General features: G+C 47.8%; 1 protein-coding gene across 1 annotated transcript; it reads left to right on the forward strand.

The window, feature by feature from the left end:
• Positions 1 to 11992: 11992 nt before the first annotated feature.
• CCDC201 (coiled-coil domain containing 201) lies at positions 11993 to 21811 on the forward strand. Its single transcript, XM_054559128.1, has 3 exons — positions 11993 to 12010; positions 18434 to 18877; positions 21725 to 21811. Exons 1-3 carry the CDS (start codon positions 11993 to 11995, stop codon positions 21809 to 21811), a joined length of 549 nt encoding a protein of 182 aa, XP_054415103.1.
• The last annotated feature ends 1246 nt before the right edge of the window (positions 21812 to 23057 follow it).

Below are 23057 nucleotides of genomic sequence, written 5' to 3' on the forward strand. Positions count from 1 at the left end.
CTGAACTTCCATCACCCTATCATGCTTATCAAGTCCATGGTCTCTTCCATCCATCCCGGAAACTCTTTCTTGCAGGACTCTATCCTGATATCCCCCACCTCCTGCGGCTGCCCCCTCAGAATGAATTGCTCTTCCTTCCAGCTTCTCCATCTCAAGCTCCCAAGCTTCTGTCTGCATTCTTTTCCTCACCCAACAGTGACCGCAGTGGAGTGGAAGGGAGGTACCCTTCCAATGTAGGGCAGGTACTGAGCTAGGTGTGGAGGAAAGGGGTGATGGGATGCCCTACACTGAGCCACAGTCTTGCCCCCATCTAGCAGGAGGATGGTCTGTCAAGTGCAGGCTACTTACAACCTCACCCTTAGGATAAGTGAGGTGGGAAGAGACAGCAGGTCTATTTGTGTCTGGGTACGTCTCCATAAGCTGCTGACCATGGCTGGTCTTGGAGGGTAAGTGGCCTTCCCCCAAGCAGCAAAGGGATGGGGTGTGCAATGTGGGAGAATAGAGATGATGGTGGGGTGACAGCAGACAGCTGGGAAGAGTGCAGTGTGTTCAGGGAAGAGCCAGTAGTTCTTCCTGTTGGGAGCTGGAATAACAGGCAGGGAGTGGCAGGGGAGCAGGCAGGGGAGCAGGCACAAAGAGGCCTGGAGGCTGTGTAAAGGGGTTTAGACTCCTCGTTAGGGCAGCAGGCCACCACCACAGGGGTATAAGCAGGCTAAGAGAGTGGATATCCTTAGAAAGGAGGTTCTGAGTCAGGCACAGTGGCTCATGCCTGTAATTCCAACACTGAGAGGCTGACGTGGGAGAATCATTTGAGGCCAAGGATTTGAGACCAGCCTGGGTAACAAAGCATGACCCTGTCTCTGTGAAAATAAAAATAATTAGCCAGGCATGGTGGTGCATGACTGTAGTCCTAGCTACTCAGGAGGCTGAGGTGAGAGGATCACTTAAGCCCAGGAGTTTGAGGCTACAGTGAGTTATGATCACACCACTGTACTCCAGCCTCGGTGGCAGAGTGAGACCCTGTCTCAAGAGAAAAAGAGAGAGAGAGGAGAGAAAGAAAGGAAGAAAGAAAGGAGGAAAGGGAGGAAGGAGAGAGATAGGAAGGAAGGAAGGAAGGAAGGAAGGAAGGAAGGAAGGAAGGAAGGAAGGAAGGAAGGAAAGAAAGAAGGAAGGAAGGAAGGCTGGTCCTGGAAGATCACCAGGGAGGGAGCCGGCACCTGGGGACCCCTCATTCCTGTACCCCTTCTGAGCACCAACCAGACACCCAGAAGCTGAGGATCAGCCATGAAGGAGGCAGAGCCCCACCCTCAAAGATGTAGAGGGGGAAAAATAGTAAACAAATACTTTAACAAATGCACTGCAGCTTGTGATTAATGCATGAAAGAAAGAAAAGAACATCAGGAAGGGGACTATGGAACGATGCTTCAGATGGGATGGCCCACATAGCGACCAAAACTGGTGAGAGGAAGAGTTAGAGACAGATAAGAAAAGTCAGAGAGCCATAGACGAGGTCCATGCCTTAGCTCGAGGCCCCTCGGACTCACTGGAGCCAACTGCTTCCGTGTGGGAGTCATCGACTCTAACGGGCCTTTGACCACCCAAAGGTTGAGGACCATTCTGGGCTCAGTTATATCTTCATGGCACTGTTCCTTCCTCCTATGACCCTTTCTCCATCCCTGGGGACCCACCATAAATGTCCTCACCTCTGCACAGCCTGACTTCCGTGGCCCCCTGTGCAATCCTGATGCTTGATGTCACATTGGGTTATACTCATGCTGAAGAGCTAAAATAAATGCCTATCTACGTACTTGTGTGTGTGTGTGTGTGTGTGTTGGGGTGTGTGTGTGTCTCACCTGGTTTAGTGAACAGGGGACAAGCACATAGATGTCCTTCTGTCCAGCACCACACAGGCACCAATAGGTGCCCCATGCCCATTTGATAAAGAACTATGAATCCAATTTCACAGGACACCTGGAATCAGAGCAGGAGAGCAGGGAGGGGCGGGGGAGCTAGTGTTTCATAAACGTTTATTGTACTGGGCATACCTCATGCCAAGCTACACATACCAAAGTTGCCAGTAGGTCTCATCACCACCAGCTGGAGGTGAAGCCCGTTCTTCACCGGAATCAAAGCCTTTACCCTTCCTGCCATAGCATACAGGCATTTTATGTAGGCTAAGGCCAAAAATGTCTGTATGTGCAGGGGCAACTGGGAGCATATTTTGGGAGGCAGGGATGAACAGTTGTTTGGAGTAAGTGTGGAAAGCTTTCAGTGCTAGACATGGAATTTGTATTCAATCAACTGAGCAAAAAAGGGTATTAAACCAGGGACCAGGAGACCTCCTGCCTCATTGCAAATTCTCTGTGCTGCAAAGAAAAGAAACCACTATCAGTGATTCAGAAAAGGTGAGGGACACATAATCATAGCAGTCCCATTGTGTCACTCCAGGGGTTGCCTATGAATAGGGCCACACACGGCCTCTGCCAGTAATTTGATGGCACTTCATAACGCATCTGTCTTTTTCTTGTGGGAACCGCAAGAACAAGTGTTGACCATTGCACTCAACAACTCAACTCTGACAATTGTGTTAGCCCTTAAAGGGGATGTCATGAAAGCTGGGAAGTATCAACAGCAGAGCAGCTCTGGAGCAAGACTGTTTATTTTTGTGCCTTAGATTTCTATGTCCTAGCATGTTGCATAAAGCCCCTGGCCTCAGTTTTTTCACCTGTAGGATGGGGATGATGGATTGCCTGGTACAATAAAGCACTGCATGAACAGGAGCTATTGTCATCCTGAGCTGCACGGTGGCTCGTTCCTGCCAAGGGCAGAGGCTGGGGCCTCTGGGGTGGTGCAGTCACACGGGCACTTCCATCATCTGCTCTTTCCAATCCTGCCTTCACGCAGTGTGCTGCTTACTCACCAGCAGCTGAAAATTGGGCAATGCATGCTCTGAAAAACAATACAAGAGTCAAGGGCAAAGTCAGACTTTCAAAGGGAAGAAATGCTGCAATCCAGGGACACCTCAGAAAGGAAGTTGTTTTTAACATGGGGAAAAAAAACAAAGTGATGTTTTGCTTATGTTCCATGATCAACACAGGGGATGATGTAAATCTGTGCAAAGGCCCAACATGCTGCCCTTATCTCCCAAGCTGATGAAGGACACCACTTGGCAAACTGATGGGAAAGTTTGAAAAAAATAGCTCTCGCCCACACTCCCCACTAATCAAAGTGGAAAAGTCACCTAGCTCTTGTCACGTCAACAAAACCCAGTTTCTAAACACAGGAGGAGCACAAATGTGTCCAGGCCAAAGCCCAAGGGACCCTGTCAGAAGACCAGGGTCTGAACGTCAGTGCTGGTGGTGGAAGCAAGGCCATCCCGAAGCATTTGCGTTCAGGGTGCAGTGGGTCAGGTGTAAGAGGGCAGGTATCAAGTGCCAAACATAGGGCAGGTGCTCTTCGCCTTCATTCTGTTATGCTCCCCACACATCAAGGCTGCTGAGGCCACAGACCCCTCCTAATTTCTCACCTCTGGTAAAGTGGGGTGGTTTAGACCACGGTCACTCACTAATTGGCATTTCTACCTAGATGAGTAGAAAGGCCCATCCCCAGGCCCTACACCAACTCCAGACTCCTGCCTCTGGGGGCGCATCCCACACTCTGTTACTTGGCAAGCCCCCTAGGAGAATCTGTTGCGTGCTCAAGTCTGAGGCCATGGGTTCACAAAGCACTTCTGGGCCTGCGCTTGCACAAAACCACTCCAAAGAAGTGAGAGATTAGGGTAATGGGTACATTTGAGGGAAGAAACGAAGAGGCAGAGCTATCATTGCTGCAGCTGGGTGGTGAGAGGGCCTGGGTGGTGGAGGGGAATGAGGACAAGCCACCAGGACACCAGAGCTCCCTGTTGCTCACTCCCAGGAGACACATGCATCTCATTCCCCCAAGAATCTTCACCACCCATATACAAACTAAGATGATTTGGTAGAAGATGACACTTACCTGGACTATGCATGGGCTTCAGGAAAGTCACGACTCTACTACCTTAGATGTGGTGTTGTTTGATTAACCCTGAATTCACTAGATGGTGGGAAGTGTCCATCACTTTGGTGAGGTGAAAATTCCCATACCAGGTTGGCCCCGTGAACTCACGCATGACCACCATGGGGATTCTGTCAGCAAGAAACCTCAATGTGCTTGTGGGGCCATCAGTCCAACACAAACACCAGGGCTGCCACTCACCCAGCCCACAATAGGTCGCCCCACAGGGGCAGCAGGACCTCTCCCACCCCAGGATAGAGCTGTCAAATTACTCTCTTCAGGTCCCCAGGCCCTTGCTGCACTCCCTACATACACTGACTTGGAGCAAAGGCTGTCAATTACAACACAGCTGCAGGCACTAAGGACGGGTGACCCCGGCTCTGCAGGACTTTGTGACATGGCCAGGCAGCAATGACCCTGAGGTAAAAAGAGTGGGAGTCTCATTCCCCAAGTCACAGTGTGCCCATCACGTGGGGTACCATCACCTGCATACAACGTGCCCATCTCCTGGCAGGCCGTCACCTGCATACAGTGTGCCCATCACCTGGGGTGCCATCACCCGCATATGGTGTGCATATCACACGGGGTGCCATCACTGGAGCTACCGTATGAGGATCATGTGTTTATGAAAACCACAGCATGTTACTTTTGGGGGACTTGGACTGTGGTTTCTTTCCAACTTTTCTTCATTACAAATAATGCTGCAATCATTTTAATCTTTCCTTTCCTTTCCTAATGATATTTTCTCAGGATAAAATTCCAAGTTTAAAATAATAAAATAATAAAAAATAACTCCTCTTCATCTCAATTTAAACAGCCAACAACAATGTATGAGAGTATAAGTTTCACTTCAATATCAGCAGTATTGTATGTTGACGTTGTCATGTTTGCAGATTCGGTAACTTTATTTTTTTGTGTGTGAAGACAGAGTCTCACTCTGTCACCCAGGCTGGAGTGCAGTGGTGCAATCTCAGCTCACTGCAAACTCCAACTCCCAGATTCAAGTGATTCTCCTGCCTCAGCCTCCCGAGTAGCTGGGATTACAGGCACCCACCACCATGCCTGGCTAATTTTTGTATTTTTAGTAGAGATGGGGTTTCACCATGTTGGCCAGGCTGGTCTCAAACTCCTGACCTCAAGTGATCTGCCTACCTCGGCCTCCCAAAATGTTGGGATTACAGGCATGAGCCACTGTGCCCAGCTAGATACAGTAATTTTAAAGCAATACTGTGTTAGGTTATTTTGCACTTAGTTGATTATTAATGAAGTTTATAGTTGATATGGTTTGGCTCTGTGTCCCCACCCAAATCTCATGTCAAATTATAATTCCCGCTGTTGGAGGAGGGGCCTGGTAGGATGTGATTGGATCATGAGGGCAGTTCCTCATTGTTTAACACCATCCCCCTAATGCTGCTTGTTTGAAAGTGTATAGCACCTCCTCCCCACCACTCTGCCGTGTGAAGATGGTGCTTTCTTCTCCTTTGCCTTCTGCCATGATTGTAAGTTTCCTGAGGTCTCCCCAGAAGCAGAAGCCTGTTCAACCCACAGAACCATGAAGAGATTAAACCTCTTTTCTCTATAAATTACCCAGTTTCAGGTATTTCTTTATAGCAGCATGAGAATGAACTAATGCAGAAAATTGGTGCCAGGAGTGAGGCATTGCTATAAACATAACTGAAAATGTGGAAGCTACTTTGGAACTGGGTAAGGGGCAGAGGTTGGAACAGTTTGGAGGGCTCAGAAGGAAACAGAAGATGAGGGAAAGTTTAGAACTTCCTAAAGACTTTTCAATTGGTCGTGACCAAAATCCTAATACTGATACAGACAATTAAGTCCAGGCTGAGGAGTTCTCAGATGGAGATGAGGAACTTATTGGGAATTGGAGTAAAGGTCAATCTTGCTATGCTTTAGCAGAGACTAGCAACATTTTGCCCCTGCTCCAGGGATCTGTTAAACTTTGAACTTGAGAGAGATGATTTGCTGGAAGAAATTTCTAAGCAGCAAAGCATTCAAGACATGACCTGGCTGCTTCTAACAGCATCGGCTCATATGCATGTGCAAAGAGATTATCTGAAGCTGGAAATTATTTTCAAAAGAGAAGCAAAGTGAAAAAGTTTGGAAAATTTGCAGCCTAACCATGTGGTAGAAAATAAAAACCCATTGTCTAGGGAGGAATTCAAAGCTGCAGAAATTTGCATAAGTAAAGATGAATCAAACGTTAATAGCCAAGACAACGGGAAAAATGCCTCCAGGGCATTTCAGAGACCTAAGGGGGCAGCCACTCCCAACACAGGCCCGGAGGCCTAGGAAGGGCAAATGGCTTCATGGGCCAGGCTGAGGGCCCTGCTGCTCTATACAGCCTTGGGACATGGTGCCCTGTATTACAGCTGCTCCAGCTCCAGCCATGGTGAAAAGTGGCCAAGGTACTGCTCAGGCCATTGCTTCAGAGGGTGTAAGCCCCAAGTTTTGGTGGCTTCCACGTGGTGTTGGGCCTGTGTGTGCACAGAGGCAAGAGTTGAGGCTTGGGAGCCTCTGCCTAGATTTCAGAGGATATATGGAGATGTCTGGATGTCCAGGCAGAAGTCTGCTACAAGGGCAGAGCCTTCATGGAGAACATTTATTAGGGAGTGTGGAAGTGAAATGTGGGGCTGAAGACCCCACACATAGGGCCCACTGGAGCACTGCCCAGTAGAGCTGTGCAAAGAGGGCCACCATTCTCCAGACTCCAGAATGGTAGATCCACTGACAGTTTGCACTGTGCACCTAGAAAAGCTGCAGGCACTCAATGCCAGCCTCTGAAAGAAGCTGATGGGGCTGAACCCTGCAGTCCCACAGGTGAACTGATGCCCAGGGCCTTGGGAGCACACCCTTGCATCACTGTGGCCTGGATATGAAGTCAAAGGAGATTGTTTTGGAGTTTTAAGATTTAATGACTGCCCTGCTGGGTTTCAGACTTGCATCGGGCCTGAAGTCCCAATTTCTCCCTTTTGAAATGGGAGCATTTTCCAATGCCTGTACCCCCATTGTATCTTGGAAGTAATTAACTTATTTTGGTTTTACAGGCTCAAGGTGAAAGGGACTTTCTTTGTCTCAGATGAGATTTTGGACTTGGACTTTTGAGTTAATGCTGTAATGAGTTAAGACTCTGGGGGACTATTGAGAAGAAATGATTGTATTTTGCAATGTGAGAAGGGCATGAGATTTCACAGGGGCCAGGAGCAGAATGACACAGTTTTGCTCTGTGTCCCCACCCAAATCTCATGTTGAATTGTAATTCCCAATGCTGAAGGAGGGTCCATGGTTTCTAATGGTTTAGCACCATCCCCCTAATGCTGCTTGTTTGAAAGTGTATAGCACCTCCCCTTCCTCTCTCTCTCCTGTTCCACCATGTGAAGGCAGTTCTTGCTTCCCCTTTGCCTTCTGCCATGATTATAAGTTTCCTGAGATAACCTCAGAAGCAGAATCCTGTACAGCTTTCAGAAATGTGGGCTGATGAAACCTCTTTTCTTAAAAATTACCCAGTTTCAGGTATTTCTTTATAACAGTGTGAGAACAGACTAACACAATAGTTTTCCCTGCCCTGTGGTGCTTTACAAAGAGTACTGACCACTTATTTACAACCTGGGGTCAAAAGCAACCTAGAGCACACTGGTTGTGTAGAAAACAACATATTATCTGTTGTGGTGGAGTTTCCACAAAAACATATTCAATGGAAATGGAAATGGGGGCAGAGAAGGGAAATGCAGGTGGAAAATCATGACTGTAACAATGTTGGGAGAAGATGTAGAGATAGAAGGTGCTGAAAGTTGTTGAGTTTACCACATGCCACACACTGTCTTGAGGATTTTCTACACCTTATCACAAGACCCAGTGAGGGGCTCTCATTGTCCAGGGCTATGTGTCCCCTCCAAAGCCCATGTCAGCAAGATGACAAGAGCTGGGCTCTGAACCTACTCCTGCCACCACTTCCACAAGCACTGTATGTAACCCTAATGGGGTTCCGACATGGCTGACTAGCAGCCATACCCAAACTGGCAGCTTGGACTTGGATCGCATCTGAATTCAGAGCCTGCATGTCCTGTGCAGTGAGGGGTTTGGGACTCTGTGCTGCAGAGCTTTCCTGGGATCCAATGAAAAGAATGTGTCAGGCTCTAGGCTTGGACCCAGGAGCTTGCAGGCGAATGCATGGCTTCTCCCCTGGCTGCTGCCCAATGATGGCCATGACAGCACCTGATGGCTGCCACCCAGTGCCAGGCTAACACCACTCTGTGGAAACACACTTTGATTTCCCAATTATATTATTCACAGACACAAACAAATATCCTTACACTGCCCAAACCAGTGTACCTATGTGCCAGGAGGTCACAGAGACCTGAGATTCATGAGGTTGGGGCAACACTTAAGTCAAGAGGTCAGGGCAACCCTAGAGTCAGGAGGCAACTCTGGGAACCTGGAGGTCAGAAAGCCCTGGGGGTGGCCTGGCCAGCTTTGTGCTGCATTTTGGGACATGAGATGGGGTCCAGGCTAGGTCCTTTGCAGCACTGTGATCTTGGGCAAGTTGCCTGATAGCTCTGTGCCTCAGTTTTCCCATTGGCAAATGGAATAGCACCTGCCACATCAGATTTTTCTGTATCAGTCCTTGTGATAGAAAATAATTACACTATAGGAGGTCAGGGTTCCTCACCAGGTAAAAGGGTTGTCATGGTAGTTATCTGAGTTACTGTTTTCTTCCTTGTGCTCAGGAGGGCCCTCTGGGAAAGTCATTGTGATTTCTTCGTCCTCTACAAGATTCGACATGGCCTCACCCTGATGGCTCTCTGATGCTGTCTGCCCCTCTCTCCTGCCCTCTGACCCCTTCTAACCAGGACACACTCTGCTGTCCTCTGACTCTTCGGCATACTCTCCCAATTTTAAGGTCTGACCCTTAATTCCATCAGCAAAGTCTCTTTTCCCATGTGACAGAACAGATTCACAGTTTCAAGGGAATAGGGCGTGGTCATCTCTGCAGGCCACTGTTCTGGGGCCAAGTGGTACTTCTGAACAAATACTTGTCATGTGCATCTGTTTCATCCTTGCCTGGGACTGTTAAGGTCTCATGACAGGGAACTTAGACTCTTGTGTTTTCAAAAGTAATTCAGGACTCCAGTCTAAGAACAAACCACTCTGTCCTCAGGCACGCCCAGGTGGCACAGTGCGGGGAAGAGAGACCTGAGCAGGAACCAGGAACCGGGACGAAGCAGCCCCCACTGCTTCACTCCAGTACTCTGGACAAGCCTCTCCCTTCTGCTGCCCTCAGTTTCCCCATCTGGAAAATGAATTGACTGTGCTAAGGCAGCTTTACTTTCAAACACTTTTATTCATTAGGTGTTGTTTTTAGAAAAATGCGAAGCAATTAAGTGATGTGAAAGTTTATCCACCATCCTGCCATCTGTATGTCACCAACGCTACCATTTCTGTGTGTCTCTTTTTGGATATGTGCGTACATATGTGCCTGTGTCAGTTTTGTTCTTTTTTTTTTTTTTGACTGAAGCCTCCTCCTCCCGGGTTCAAGCAATTCTCGTATCTCAGCCTCCCGAGTAGCTGGGACTACAAGTGCACACCACCATGCCTGGCTAATTTTTGCATTTTTAGTAGAGACGGGGGTTTCACCATTTTAGCCAGACTGGTCTCGAACTCCTGACCTTAGGTGATCCACTTGTCTTGGCCTCCCAAAGTGCTAGGATTACAGGTGTGAGCCACCGCGCCCAGCCCTGTGTCATTTTTAAAATGAGATCACACTATACTGCCTATTCTACAGCTTTTTTCTCCTTTAATATATCACAAACATCTTGTCTGTAGTGTGTGTATGCGCATATGTGCACATCCATGCACATACACATGTTCACACTCACATATTGGCTGCAAAGTTTTCTTTCCCTCAGACTCATTCTAATTTATTTCATCAGTGTCCTTTTCCTGGCTATGCACACTGCATCTACTTGGGCTTTTAAAGATAACACTCCATGGCTACCAGTTAACAGGAAATAAGGAACGACTCAGTTTGATTATCTCCTGACATACTCATACAAGGGGAATTGCTGGTTCAAGGCCATCCATACTTTTAAGTGTATCATACATTCACACCAACTTGCACTCCAGAAAGGCTGTACCCCTAGAGCCCCCTCCCAGGGTAGAAGACTTTCGAGCCACCCTCAGCACTTGAACCTGGAGCCAGTCACCCGGCTGTGTTGCTCTGTGCCAACCAGGACAAGTTGGGATGGCTCTCTGATAAACCCTTTCTAGTGCTCTCTGAAGCCTCAGGAAGAACCCAGGATTCAGGGATCGCAACCTCTCTTGCCACTGAGTGTTCTGAAAGCGGACTGTCAAAGGGTGAGTGTGAGCATCCACTGCAGGCCTCAGCTCTGCGTGCTGCTCACAGGCCTGGGTGCTGAGATGCCCTTAGCTCTGCAGCCGTGCCTCCTCATTTAGGTTCCTATGTGCAGATGTTTCAGAGCTGGGAAAGCCCTCACATAGCACTTCATTTTACAGAGAAAGGAGAGAGCCAGTGACAGCATTCATTCACCAAAATCACACGGCAACTTAGTGGCAAAGTTCAGAAAAACAATACAGAGTATCAAGGGATAAAAAGCACTTATTTTGGAGTCAGACAGTTCTGGGTTCTTGTCTTAGTTCTGCTAAATACCACTAGGTGAACTCCAGCAATTTGCCCCACAACTATGGGCTGTCTTTCCCTTATTAAAATAGGCTTACTGGCCTTGCACGGTGGCTCACACCTGTAATCCTGGCACTTTGGGAGGCCAGACAGGCAGATCGTGCAGAGTTCGAGACCAGTCTGGGCAACATGGCAAAGCCTGTCTCTACAAAAAAGTACCAAAATTAGCCAGGCATGGTGGCATGCACCTGTAGTCCCAGCTACTTGGGAGGCAGAAGCAGAAGGATCCTTTGACCCCGGGAGGAGGAAGTTGCAGTGAGCCAAGATCACATTGCACTCCAGCCTGGGTTACAGAGCAAGACTCCGTCTGGAAAAAAAAAAAAAAAAAAAAAAAAGGTAAGTAAATGAATAATAAAATAGGCATACTAAACACTTTGCTTTGGGGTCGGTAGAAAAGTGAGATTATGTCTAAGAACAAACTACCACAGATAATTCTAGTCGTTACTAGCTTCTGAATTGCTCTTTTTAGTTTCATCCCCCAAAAAACTTCAGGCATGGTTAGAGATTACTGTTAGTATAGATCAGCTTTAGTATAGATTGGTAAAGATTAATTTACCATTACTCTGTAGCACCTGTTGCCTTTCATTCGTGCAGTGGTTCCTAAGTGGACCTGCAGCAGAGCAACACCTGGGAGTCGTTAGGTGATACCAATCACGGGTCCCTGCCCAGGCTTGCCCAATCAGGAACTGGGACTGGCCCAGTGCTCCGGGCTCTAACAAGCCCTCCAGGAGGTTCTGAGCAGCTCAAGTTTCAGAAGCACTGAATGAAGGACTGACTGATAAGGGGTCTTCTGCAGAGAAACATATCTTGTAGTCCAATGGTTGTGGGTCCTCTTTTCTTGATATAGAAACATGGTTTTTTTTTTTTTTCCAGTTGCCTTATGGATTGAGTTGGGGTGGTAATCTCCATTCCTGTAGGTTGTTGTGATGCACATCAAACAGTATTTGGAACAGGTGGCTTGTTGCTGGGGGCCAGGGGGCGGGGCACAAGTGCCCAGCCAGCCTTCACTTCCCGCAGGCCCAGGTGCACACAACAGAAACCAACAAGGGGAAGGCCTAGAGGGTGAGGGAAACCTGCCCCACACCTGCGCAATGGCGTGGCCATCAAGCTAACTCTGGCTCGGGTGGGCTCCTGCATACCTACCTGGGCCTAAGTGGGGACATGGCAGGTATTTCTTGGTGCTGAGGGCCACAGGGTGGGCGCTGCAACTGCCCACTTGGAAGCCAGCCCCAGAGGTAAAGCAGGATGGAGCCTGGGGTGCAGGTAGGTGGGGAGGGGTGCAGCCTGGGAATGAGATCTAGCTGAATACAGTAAGAGGTGGCGGGTGGGTAGGAAGGGAGGGCACTCAAGCCTGCCTGAGCAAGAGGTTGGTTGATGACTGGCCTTAGGCCTGGCCCTGTCCTGAGCTGGCACAAAGCTGTGGCCTGATCCTGGCGGCCTGTGGGTTGGGCAGGCTGGGCACTAACACCCTGGGGTCCTCGGGAGCCTTGCCCAGAGTCTCCTCTTGATGCCCACGACATGGCCTGCAGGAAAGATCTTCTGCCAGAGCCCCTGAGCTTCCACATTTCCCTAGCCTGGGCTCTGAGGTGCCAGGTGTGTCCCAGGCCTTCCAGATTCCCCAGAGCCCATGCACAATCTCAGTGACATCAGGTGGGGTCAGGCATTGTCCTGAGACACTGGTCATTGGTCCTCCTCCATCTCCTCCCCTGGCCTGTCTCATGAGGCCTTTGGAACCTCAGCATTAAGAACAACCTTAGCCACAGCCCTTAGGGAAAGCCACGCCACCAAGGGGACCAGCAGCCCCAGGGCACAGTGACAGGACACCTCATGCTCTAGATGCAAAAGGAAATGCCGTCCTGCAGAAGTAGATCACAATCCCACCTGAAGTTAAAACCTGTCCTTAGCACCCTGCGTTGCATACAGCTCTGGAGCCTACAGCTCCGCCTGCTGGATGGAGAAGTAACTCCCTCTCCCAACCCAGCAGCCCTGGGCGCCCCATTCCTAGTCTCCCGTGCCTGGGCTTCTTTGTCAGAGAAGTAGGGATTCTTTTTCTATTTTTTATTTATAAATAGAAAATGCATGCCTGTGGTTTCAAAAGTGATCAAAAGTATAAGAGCATAAAGTTTCAAAAGCATAAGATGCACAGTGACCACTGCTGTCCTCCAGCCCTTTCCCCACCATAAGGAAACATTGTTTTTAGCTGCTTCGAATATCCTTTTATAGAGTAACTCTCTAGAAGGGGAGGTGGTGTCCAAATAGAATACTAACTTACAAATTTGAGTGCTACCAAATTGCCTTCCATAGAAGATGTTCCAGTTTCCTCTCTGCGTTGTCTAAAGTTTTCATACTTCTGAATTTTTGAAGTCCAATAGATAAAACCAAATGGGAATTTGGTTTCATTTTGATCTGCATTTTTATTACTGAGAATGAGGTTCAGCATGTGTATACTGAAGGACCAGTTTCTATGAACTGTTAAGAAACTTTGTGGATTTATCCATCAGGTTGTTGGATGTTTTTCTAAATAGGAAGATTCACTGCTTGTTTATCTTTTATAGAAATTGTGGTTCATCTTTTATCTTTGCATTGGTGTATCTTTTTTCTTTCCTTTTTTTGTAGAAGTTTTTATAAGTTTATATGTAGTCTAGTTCTTTTATGACCTCTATGTTGTGAGTCATAGCAAAGCCTTACATAAGTTTATAGATAATGCACTGATAGTTCCTTCTAATACTGTTACGGCTTTCTTTTCTACATGTAAGTCTTTAATCCACTTGGAATTTATCTTGGTGAACAATGTGATTTAAGAACCTGACTTTGTTTCAGATTTTTAATTTTTTTGGTTTTTTTTTCTGGTAATTTATGAATTTTTAAAATCTTAGATTCCTTGTCATTTATTTTAGTGTAAGCCATGAGTTATAGGGACTTGGCTTTGCTGTTATTATTTTTTTCCCAAGTGGCCAACCAGCCAGAAGAAGATGTGATGAAAGAGAAAAAAAGCACATTCTTCTCTAATCATTTGAGATGTACCTTCTGCCATATGACATCCTCATATGCATGTCTGGGTCATCTGTTCTGGGCATATATTTGTAAAACGATACTAAATTGTTTTCTCTGTAAGCTTTCAATATATTACAATATTTTATCAGAAAATATCAAATTATCAACATTTAAGTACTGATTTTTAGTTCACTTTTATAGATTAAAGTAGTTTCTGTTAATAAAAATATACTTATGTTACTTTGCAGTTTCTGTTTGATAGAAGTCCCAGTCTGTCTTCTCGCCCCCATTTCTTAACTTTACTCTGAGATCTCGATCTCTTTTTTGAAGTTGAAGAATTTAAAGTCTTTCCAAGTGCTGATTATCCTCCAAGTAACAAGATAATCTTCTATGGGATTTTGATTTTGTTGTTGTTGGTTTTTTTGTTGTTGTTGGTTTTTTTTCCCCCCCTGTGATCTAGCATGGGCTTAAAAAGGTGAATTAGTCTCGGTTACTACTTTATTTCTGATTTTCTGTATTTTTTCCTAGGAGTTTGCTCTATGAATGTTGATGCTGTATTGTCTGTTGTAATCATAATAGCTATGCATTTTGGTTTTTGTTTTTATTACACTGTACTTCCAGTTTTGGTCTTGTTTTGCTTATTTGCCATAAATTCAACCTTTTCCAATATAAATATTGATGTCCACATTTTTTCATTTGTACTTCTATGGCATTATCTTTGCTCATAATTCTACTTTGAAGCTTTCTACAGTACTTTGTCTTAGATACGTCTCACTGTATGCAATGTGTAGTTGGATTTTGCTTTCTAATCCAGTCTCAGTGCTTTAATAGGTGAGTTTATTGTTTGCCTTTATTAACATGACAAATATATTTGGTTTTTACTTCTTTCAGTTTACCAAAGGAGTCATATCAATGGTAAATAAATACATGAAAAGATGTTCAACTTCTTTACTCATTACAGAAATGCAAATCAAAACCACTTGCAAGTAAGATGCTGCTTGTGCAAATGAGATGCACTACTAAACTGTCAGAAAACTTTTTTAAAAATTAAAAATTGGCAGTGACAAATGCGGGTAAGAATGTGGAGCAACTGCTGGCTGCGGTGGCTCATGCCTGTAATCCTAGCACTTTGGGAGGCCGAGGCGGGTGGATCACCTGAGGTCAGCTGTTCGAGACCAGCCTAGTCAACATGGCAAAACCCCATTGCTACTAAAAATACAAAAATTAGCTGGGCACGGTGGCACATGCTTGTAATCCCAACTATTCAGGAAGCTGGGGCAGGAGAATCACTTAAACCCAAGAGGCAGAGGTTGCAGTGAGCTGAGATCGCACCACTGCACTCCAGTCTGGGTGACAGAGCATGACTCTGTCTCAAAAAAAAAAAAAGTGCAGCAACTAAACTGTAAAGTAGCAGCTTTCCAACTTGCCTGTACTATTCTTCCAACCCACCAGCAATATAAGGGATGCTGGTTGGTGGGATAGAAACACGGTGCAGGCACGTTGGAAAGCAGCTTGGCAGTTTCTGATACTGACTCATGCTGTGGAGTAAATCCTATCCTTCAGGTTATTTGGAGTTCACACAAATCCATTTTTAAGGGCTTTGCTGAAGCAAACGATGTACAAAATAAACATACTCCAAGAGCAACACAGTAGAAGCTCTGTAAATGGTCATGATCAACTCATCATCCCAAAAGGAGGAGGCGCTCCCTCCCTCCTTTCCGGCCAAGCCTGAGGGGTTTGGGATGGGAAGCCAGGCCTCCACAGAACAGTTGCTCCTGGGGAAGCCTTGGTTTCACCAACTCTAGTTCACACCTCATTGTTGCTACTTCTGTTTCAGGCCAATAAGACATCTGGGTTTGAATATTTCCTCCGGTGACTTGACTACAATCATACTTACCTCATAAGAATGCATAAGAAATCAATGAGAACAGATTTTAATGTTCCAGCACACTCTACTGAATAGATGGTTCCAAGAAGAACCTTCCTTAGACCACATTTTTTTGCCCTGGCCTCATTCTAAGGCCTTGGTGGAAAGTTAAACACATAGCTTTTTCTATACTATCTCATTATGCCACATCCAAATATTCTATTGTGCATGTTTTGTTCAAAAGAGTCAGTGACATGAGAAATCATCAAGGATGTGGAAAACTATGTAACAATGTGTATTATGATTCCATTTATGCAGATACCTAAGTTTTTTCCTTTATATGTGGAATGCATGTATCATATTTGCTTACATGGAAATATGCTGGAAGGAGAGGTAACACAGTGCTAGAGGAAACTACCTAGAGGGAGAAGGACTAGAGAAAGGTTAAGACTGGACTTTCAACTGGACTTTCTAGTATAACTTGTTTGTTTCTATAATGTTTGACAAGATGAATTCACTTAGAAAATGAGAGCTGTGTTTAAGTGCTATAGCCCCTTCCCCTGAAAGCTGAGGGCAGGGTGGTTGAGGAAGGGTCCTCCCCAGAGTGGATGCAAAAACCATGTCAGAGTGCTGGCTTTGAAAAATACAGGGCTCATCTCCTGGGATGATGTAAGACTCTTTCCATTATTTGTCCAGCCATCTGTGCTCTGAAGAGTGAGGGGCGTCCTGAGGCCTCACATTGGGGGTGAGGCGGGAGAAGCCACAGACCAGGGACTCTGGCTTCTCCTTAAATGCAATTTTCACTATCTCTTCTATGTCAGCCAGTCCCTAAGATGGCCATCGGTGACCATCACAATTTGGTAGTCATACCTTTGTGGGGTTCTCCCACACTGAAGAAAACTGACTGGTGCAAGCAATAGGTTTTCCAGAAATGAAGGAGTGTGACTTCTGAAGTTAGATTATACAAAGACATTGCAGCCTCCATGCTGTGCTCTTTTGGCCCACTCTCCCTGGAGGAGACTAGTTCTGTATCTGGGGGACACTCAGCTAGCCCCTGGAGAGGCCAGGCAGAAATAAACTGAGGCCTCCCACCAATAGCTAGCACCAAATTGCAGGGCATGTGGGTAGTGAGCCACCTTGGCATAGAACCTCCATCCCCAGTCAAGCCTTCAGATGAATGAAGCCAATACCTCAATGACAGCCTCATGGGAGACCCAAGCCAGAACTGCCCAGAGAGGCTGCTCCCAAATTCCTGACCCATAGAAATTACAATTACAGATGTCTGTTTTAAGCCACTAAGTTTTGGTGTATTTGTTACCCAGTAAATAACTAATATACTTTCCCACCACTTTGAATGAATATTCCTAATCCATCTCAGGTTTAAAGCAATTGCTCATCTATCTCTTTGTTCTAAGAGAAACTTAGCTTTCTATTACTTCACCATCATTAAAATGGTTTCTAGCTGTGCCTCCCCCAAAATTAACTACCAGATAATCCTCTCTGTGCACAAATGCGTACAATAATTTAGCAAAGTGGTGACATCCTTGAACTTACGACATAATTATCAGCCCAGGAAGAAGCCACAAGCCAGTCCTGAGCAGGTGGACTCCTAGGTGCAGCCCTCAGGCTTTCACCTTAGACTGGAGTGGATCTGTTTTCAGGAATGCTGATGTGCTTTTCTGAGTCTCTCCCAAGTACATTCTGCATTCCTGTGATTGCTGGCTCTGTCCAGGCAATGGACATACACTTGCTAATCATATAGTATTGGCAGGCATGCATCAGGAAATGTCAAAATCATTCCATTTTTAACATTCTTTTCTTTTAGAAAAGTTCCAGTTTTTTCTACACCCTGAATGACAGTGGCTTCCTTAATAGATTTAGGATGTCATTGCCTGCAGCAGACATTGTAACTGGGCACTGTTACTCCTACTACCAAAAAATAAATGCAGGAAATTGTTCCATTCAAGTGGGATTAAACATAAAATGAAAAATCTGGTATTGCTTTGGCAGTTACCTCCATTGGTAGTAAATCGGCCAGATGTGCAGAGATGCCAGTTAGGAGCACGCATGTGTGTGTCTGAGACACCAAGAGATCATTACAAAGCAACTGGACAACTCAATCTGCTGTCAGGTCACTTTGACATGGACAGACTTCAAGGGGCACTGCAGAGGCACATACCTTATGGTGAACACAAATGTGCCTGCCGGGTATAGTTCATCAGGATCTGAGAAAAGGGTGTGAGTGCAGGAGCATGATTCACTTAAGGCATTCTTTTGGAAGAAAACATTGGCTGTGATGGAATTGTTACAGTCCATCCTGGGGCTCAGGGTTGGGATGTTACCTCCAGGGCACACACCACCTACTGCAAGCCACCTGCCCAGTGTGCTTCACCTGTTCATAAAATACTACAACGTTTGTCAACAGTTTTGCCTGTTTATGTTGTGAGTCTACAAGTCAGGATGATTTCATTGACAATGCCTTACAGATTTTTCTTGGTGGAAAAATATTTTTACCTGAATGTTATCTATGCTTCAATCCTATTCTTGAAAAATACATCTCTGACTAATGCTTACTGTTTTGACAATAAGAACATCCATTAAAAGGCAAGCTCAGAGGGGTGTGGTCTAGCCCTGTGCAGGGTTCCATCTCAGGGCCTGCAGTTCTGCCCCTGGGTTCTGCACACTCCCCTCTCTGGGCGACAACTCGGGTCTGCCTCATGGGGCCGTCATGCTTAAAGAAGAATGTGCCTGGGGTCAGAGTTTAGTGCCTGTCTCAAGGCTCCTCATGACCTTCTAGGACTCAAAACTCTGTTTTTACTTTGCAGGATCCAGGATTGAGCTCCTCTGAGGATGAGAGCCCCTCTCTAGCGATCAGGAGCCCCACCTTGAGAAAGCCCCTGAAACACAGCACCCCTGAGGAGGCAGCCCTGGGCTGGAGCCCAAGGTCATCAGGAGGTGCCTCCTATCTCAGTGGGTCCCCAATGCCTGCACACTTCTCTCAGGTCCTTGCGTCCCACCCAGCAGGGGTCAGCCCTCCAGCCACTGTCAGGAAAATGAGGCTTTCTACTATCTGGGCCTCCAAGGAGTCCAGCTTGGATCTCTCAGCTCTTGGGGAAGAGCCACCCACATCAGCCTCATTAGCCCAGCAGCAGCAGCAGCAGCAGGAAGAGTCCCTCCGGGCAAAGAGCTGGCCACAAAACCCTGGATTGCCTGGGATCCTGAACACAACTGGGAGGAAGAGACGAGACCTGAAGAAGCGGGCAGCTGCGGTATGCATTATCCCTGTCCCTGTCCCATCCCTTTCCCCCAGGAGTTCTGGGTCCCTGTGGAAGATTAGGAGAGTGAGCACTGCTTGGGCCATGGAGCGCTCAACACCCTCCTTCCCCCAGTTAATGCTCCCATGGCGTGGCATTGGGGGCCAACACACCCTTACTCTGCACATGAGGTCACATGGGACAGGATCAAGGCTGTCCAGCCTTTCCGACACCTGCTGCTGCCCTGTCCAAAGACACCTCTATGCTCTGAGGCCCCCCGTGACTGATGCTGCCTGTGGTGAACATGAGCTTCCTGGCCTCGTGGTCTGGCATCCAGACCCAGGCTGCCGCTGGCTGGCTGCTTTGTCATTGCTCTTTAGCTCACAGGAGTCTGGGTGATGACTCAGCTTTGGGGCTTCGCAGACATGTTGGAGTGACAGGGAAGGTCTGATATGTCATCTTGTTACAGAATAGCAGAAAACAGCCTATTCTAGTAAAAATCTGCTTCGCTGTGCTAAGTCTCTTCACATCTTCCTGTGCTTTGAAGAGGGAGCTGTTACATTCCTGGAGCACTCCTGCATTTCTAAGGACCTGGCTGTCTTCCCATGGACCATTGTGACAGGGATGTCCCACCTTCACCATAGCCAGGTTTGTAGGCCCTTACCACAGCTGGAGAACCAGCAGGGCACACACTGTCGCAGACCTACTTTTGACTCTCAGAGGCCATCTTCTTCCTTTGCTAATTGGAGATGTTGTGAAGCTGAAAGGACCCAATGAGAAGAGGATTGCAAGGGCTCGGATCCCCAGGGTAGCAGGCAGTTGGGAGGTGCCCTGGCCCTCTCCTGGCAGAATTCTGCCTCCTCGCCCATTTGCTGGTTTATCCTCTGGCCTTGTTCTAGTAGCTTCCTGAAAAGGGGCACTTTTCCAGCCAGCAGTCTTGGAGCCCTCAGAACTGGAAGGCCCTGTGTGCCCCTGTCCCTGACTCCCACCTGCCCAAGCCTCTCCAGATCCCTTTTGTGGTTCTTGGTGGTGCTGAGTTTCATTTTGGGGTTAGTAGTCTTGCTCAGCTGCTGGACACTCCCTGGGCCCATCTGACTCTGGAAGACCTTCCCGTACTTTTCCTTCCTAACCTTGGGCTCTGTGTTCTTTCTCTGTCTGTGATCCTCTGCAGTTGGATGTTGGACATCCTGATTGATTCTCTGAGTTTCTTTTCTATTTGCTATTTAGCCCTTTCTTCTACTTTTTAGGAGAGTTGCTCAGTTCTGTCTTCCAAGGTTACTGAGTGATGACGTTATTTTCTTCCTTGCCGCACTCCCTCATGTTCTTTACCCTGGCTTGCTTGCTGTCTTCTCTTACCTTCTGAGGGTGCTGATTTTGCAGTGGAGTTTTCCAGCCTCTCTTCCGTGCCCTGCTGTCCTGTGGCTGTGCCTGGCTGCTGCCTCCCAATTTGGAGAGGGCCATCACAGGGCTGGGTGGGAGCTGATGGAAAGCCTCAAGTTCCGAGTGGGAATTGTCCACCAAGGGTCACCCGGGGGTTAACTGCTTCTTTACTGCACCACATCTGCCACCTCTTGCTAGTCAGCATCCCCATGGGTTAATGTTCCCACTTGTGGCCAGGAGAGGTGGGACTGGCTGGGGTATTCTGGGAGCTGAAGGTGAGAAGGGGCCTGAAGGTCTCACCATGGGTAGAGCTTGTGGGGAACAACAACCCACGTGGAACGCATGTTGTGGATGCTCCCGATGGAGCATTCCAGCTGCCCTCAGCTGAGCCTGGATCCCCACAAGGCCCCTCTGTGGGATCAGAGGCTATTGCATCTTCCTCAGTTGCTGTGACAAACTGAGTTTCTGGGAGTCCGGACAGGCAGTGCCTGTACCACACAGCCCTCTGAGAGCCTCAGCTCTCAGCAGCCTCCCTGGAGGTCACCCTCTGTGCACGGACATGAACACTGGGCACCAGGAAGGCAGCCCCCGCCTCAGGCAGGGAGGGGCACTGGGAATTCGCTGGTCCTCCTACCAGATGATCCACGGGATCTTGCAGACCCCAGCCTGGCCCTCTCTGCTGGCCAGCAGTGGTGCTTGGAGCCTTGGCCACTCTGTCTCTGCTCCAGGACGCCTCCTGGTGGCTCCTGCTGGCTGGGGCTCAGGCCTTCTGCTCTTACAGCTGGCCCTCTGGAGGTTCCTCTCATTTCTTATTCTCAGTCCTGTGGGTTTGCTTCTGTCTTATACTTTCAGGGCATTAGGAAGACGCTGACCACTGACCCATGGTGGGCCTGCCATTGTTGGCCGGTGGACCCCAGCCACACTCCACGTGATCTGGCTCAGCCACCTGAAATCCCCAGGTTCCAGTCTCTACTCCATCCTGGCATCGTGTTTAGTGTTAGGAGTTTACCCATCCTCGTCTTCCCTGTGCTGAACTGGGGAGGCCTCCTTCGTTCCCTGCTGTAGCTGCCCTGAACACCCTCCTAGAAGAGGGTGCTCTAGAGAGCAGTTACAAAATCCCATCTAGACTGACCTATGCACCTGTTCCCACGCAGGCTCGTCTACTCCATACTTGCAGCCTGTCTGCCCCTTCCCTGGCACTTTTTGTCCCTGTCCCCTCCTTTGTCAGACACAGACTTCATCTGCACCTTACCCCATTCACCTATACACTCGTCTGTCTCCACACCAAGAGTGGGCCCTCTGGGTGGCACAGTACCCCGTGTGAAGTATGTTTGAAGCACACAGGCCGAATTATATAGGGCTGGCTGGGCCAGCTGCAGACCTTGAGTGGGCATTTATTTTCTAAAGCACATTTTGCAGCAGAAGAGCTTGTCTCCGGTAAAGATGGATGCTGCTATGGGGTGATGCCTTTCCTTTAAACAGATGGAGCGAGTGCGACAGTGGGAGATCTACGTGCTTCAGAACATCGAGGAAGCCACCCAGCACGAGCTCACCATCGAAGACGACTGAGTGCTTGGTGCCAGGACAGGAAGGCAGGGTGCTCTACAGCTGCATGACTCTGGCTGGCTTAATCATCCACATGGTGCCCTCCTTGGGCTGGCCCCCAGTGCTGTTGCCCTTCTCCGTGGGGTGGGAAGAACAGGTTTGAGAAGATCCTGTTGCTTAGACTGTAAATGTGTTTCTGGGAGGCACTGACATTGATGAGGGTCAGCAGAGGTGGCAGGTTAAAGAAGACAGGGCTCTGCATGGTGTGTAACTTGAGCCCTGGGTTTTCTACTGCCCAGCTCTGGCCTTGGGGACAGCTCTCTGCTTGTCTGAGCCTCAGCTTCCTTACCTGAAACATGAGAAAACCCCATCCCAGCCTGATGAAATGAGTTTGGAGCTGACGTCTAGGCGAGGGCGGCCGTAGCCACTTAGCCCTCTCAGGAAAGAGTTGGGCCAATGCCCCATGAGCATATTCGGGACAGCAGGATTGAAGGCCTGAGGCAGGAACTGGAAAGAAAATCTCTGCACTGGATGGTGGGTTTCCAACCCTATGGTTATGGTGGTCTCATTGGAGCACCAATGGTGAGGGACGTATGTTCCCTTCCCTTATGTGGAGAGGGACCAGGTTTTGAGAGGAGGGGAGTGCCCATAGTCCCACCCCTAGAGGGTACCTACCTCCTTCCTCAATAGGCTGTAGGAGAAACTAGACTCTGGGATCCCAGGATGTTTGCAGATAAAGACAAGGAAGCTTAGGGGAACTCAGAGGCCAGTCCACCCACACTGCATGGCTGAGAAGGCTCCAGGAGTCACCACACCTGGTATCAGGGGCAGGGTAGGTATCCTAGTGAGCCTGAAATGCCACTCTAGGAAAGCCCCAAAACTGTGATTCTCACCTGGAAGGCATTCTGGAAATCTGAGAATGCTGGCTGTGTTTGTTGAGTGCGTAAGGCTAGAGGAACTTAACCTTTAACAGTTGCAGGGGCCAACCCCCTGCATTCTCCCTCTCCAATGCTGTGCTCCCTGCTTAACATCAGGGTCCCACCCAAGTGATCAATAATATGAAGGTAATACATATTGTAAGGAAGAAAAAAGAGATGTCCAGGTAGCTTCAGTTTAACCCAAAGCCAGCATCAATTCTCCCAAGTACAGGCATCTCAGCAAGACCTGTTTGTGTGGACATGTTATGGTTACTAAATACAGAGCTAGAGTTTATTCATATAAATGTTTACATCCTCCACTCTAAAAAGCTTGCTTTTTTCTTCCTAAAAAG

This window comes from Pongo abelii, chromosome 6, assembly GCF_028885655.2.
Source record: "Pongo abelii isolate AG06213 chromosome 6, NHGRI_mPonAbe1-v2.0_pri, whole genome shotgun sequence".
Taxonomy (NCBI): Eukaryota; Metazoa; Chordata; class Mammalia; order Primates; family Hominidae; genus Pongo; species Pongo abelii.

Excerpts from the sequence above, each read along its gene's own strand:
- CCDC201 (XM_054559128.1), top strand. Across the intron at positions 18,878-21,724 it reads TGAAGAAGCGGGCAGCTGCG|ATGGAGCGAGTGCGACAGTG; the intron begins GTATGCATTATC and ends TCCTTTAAACAG.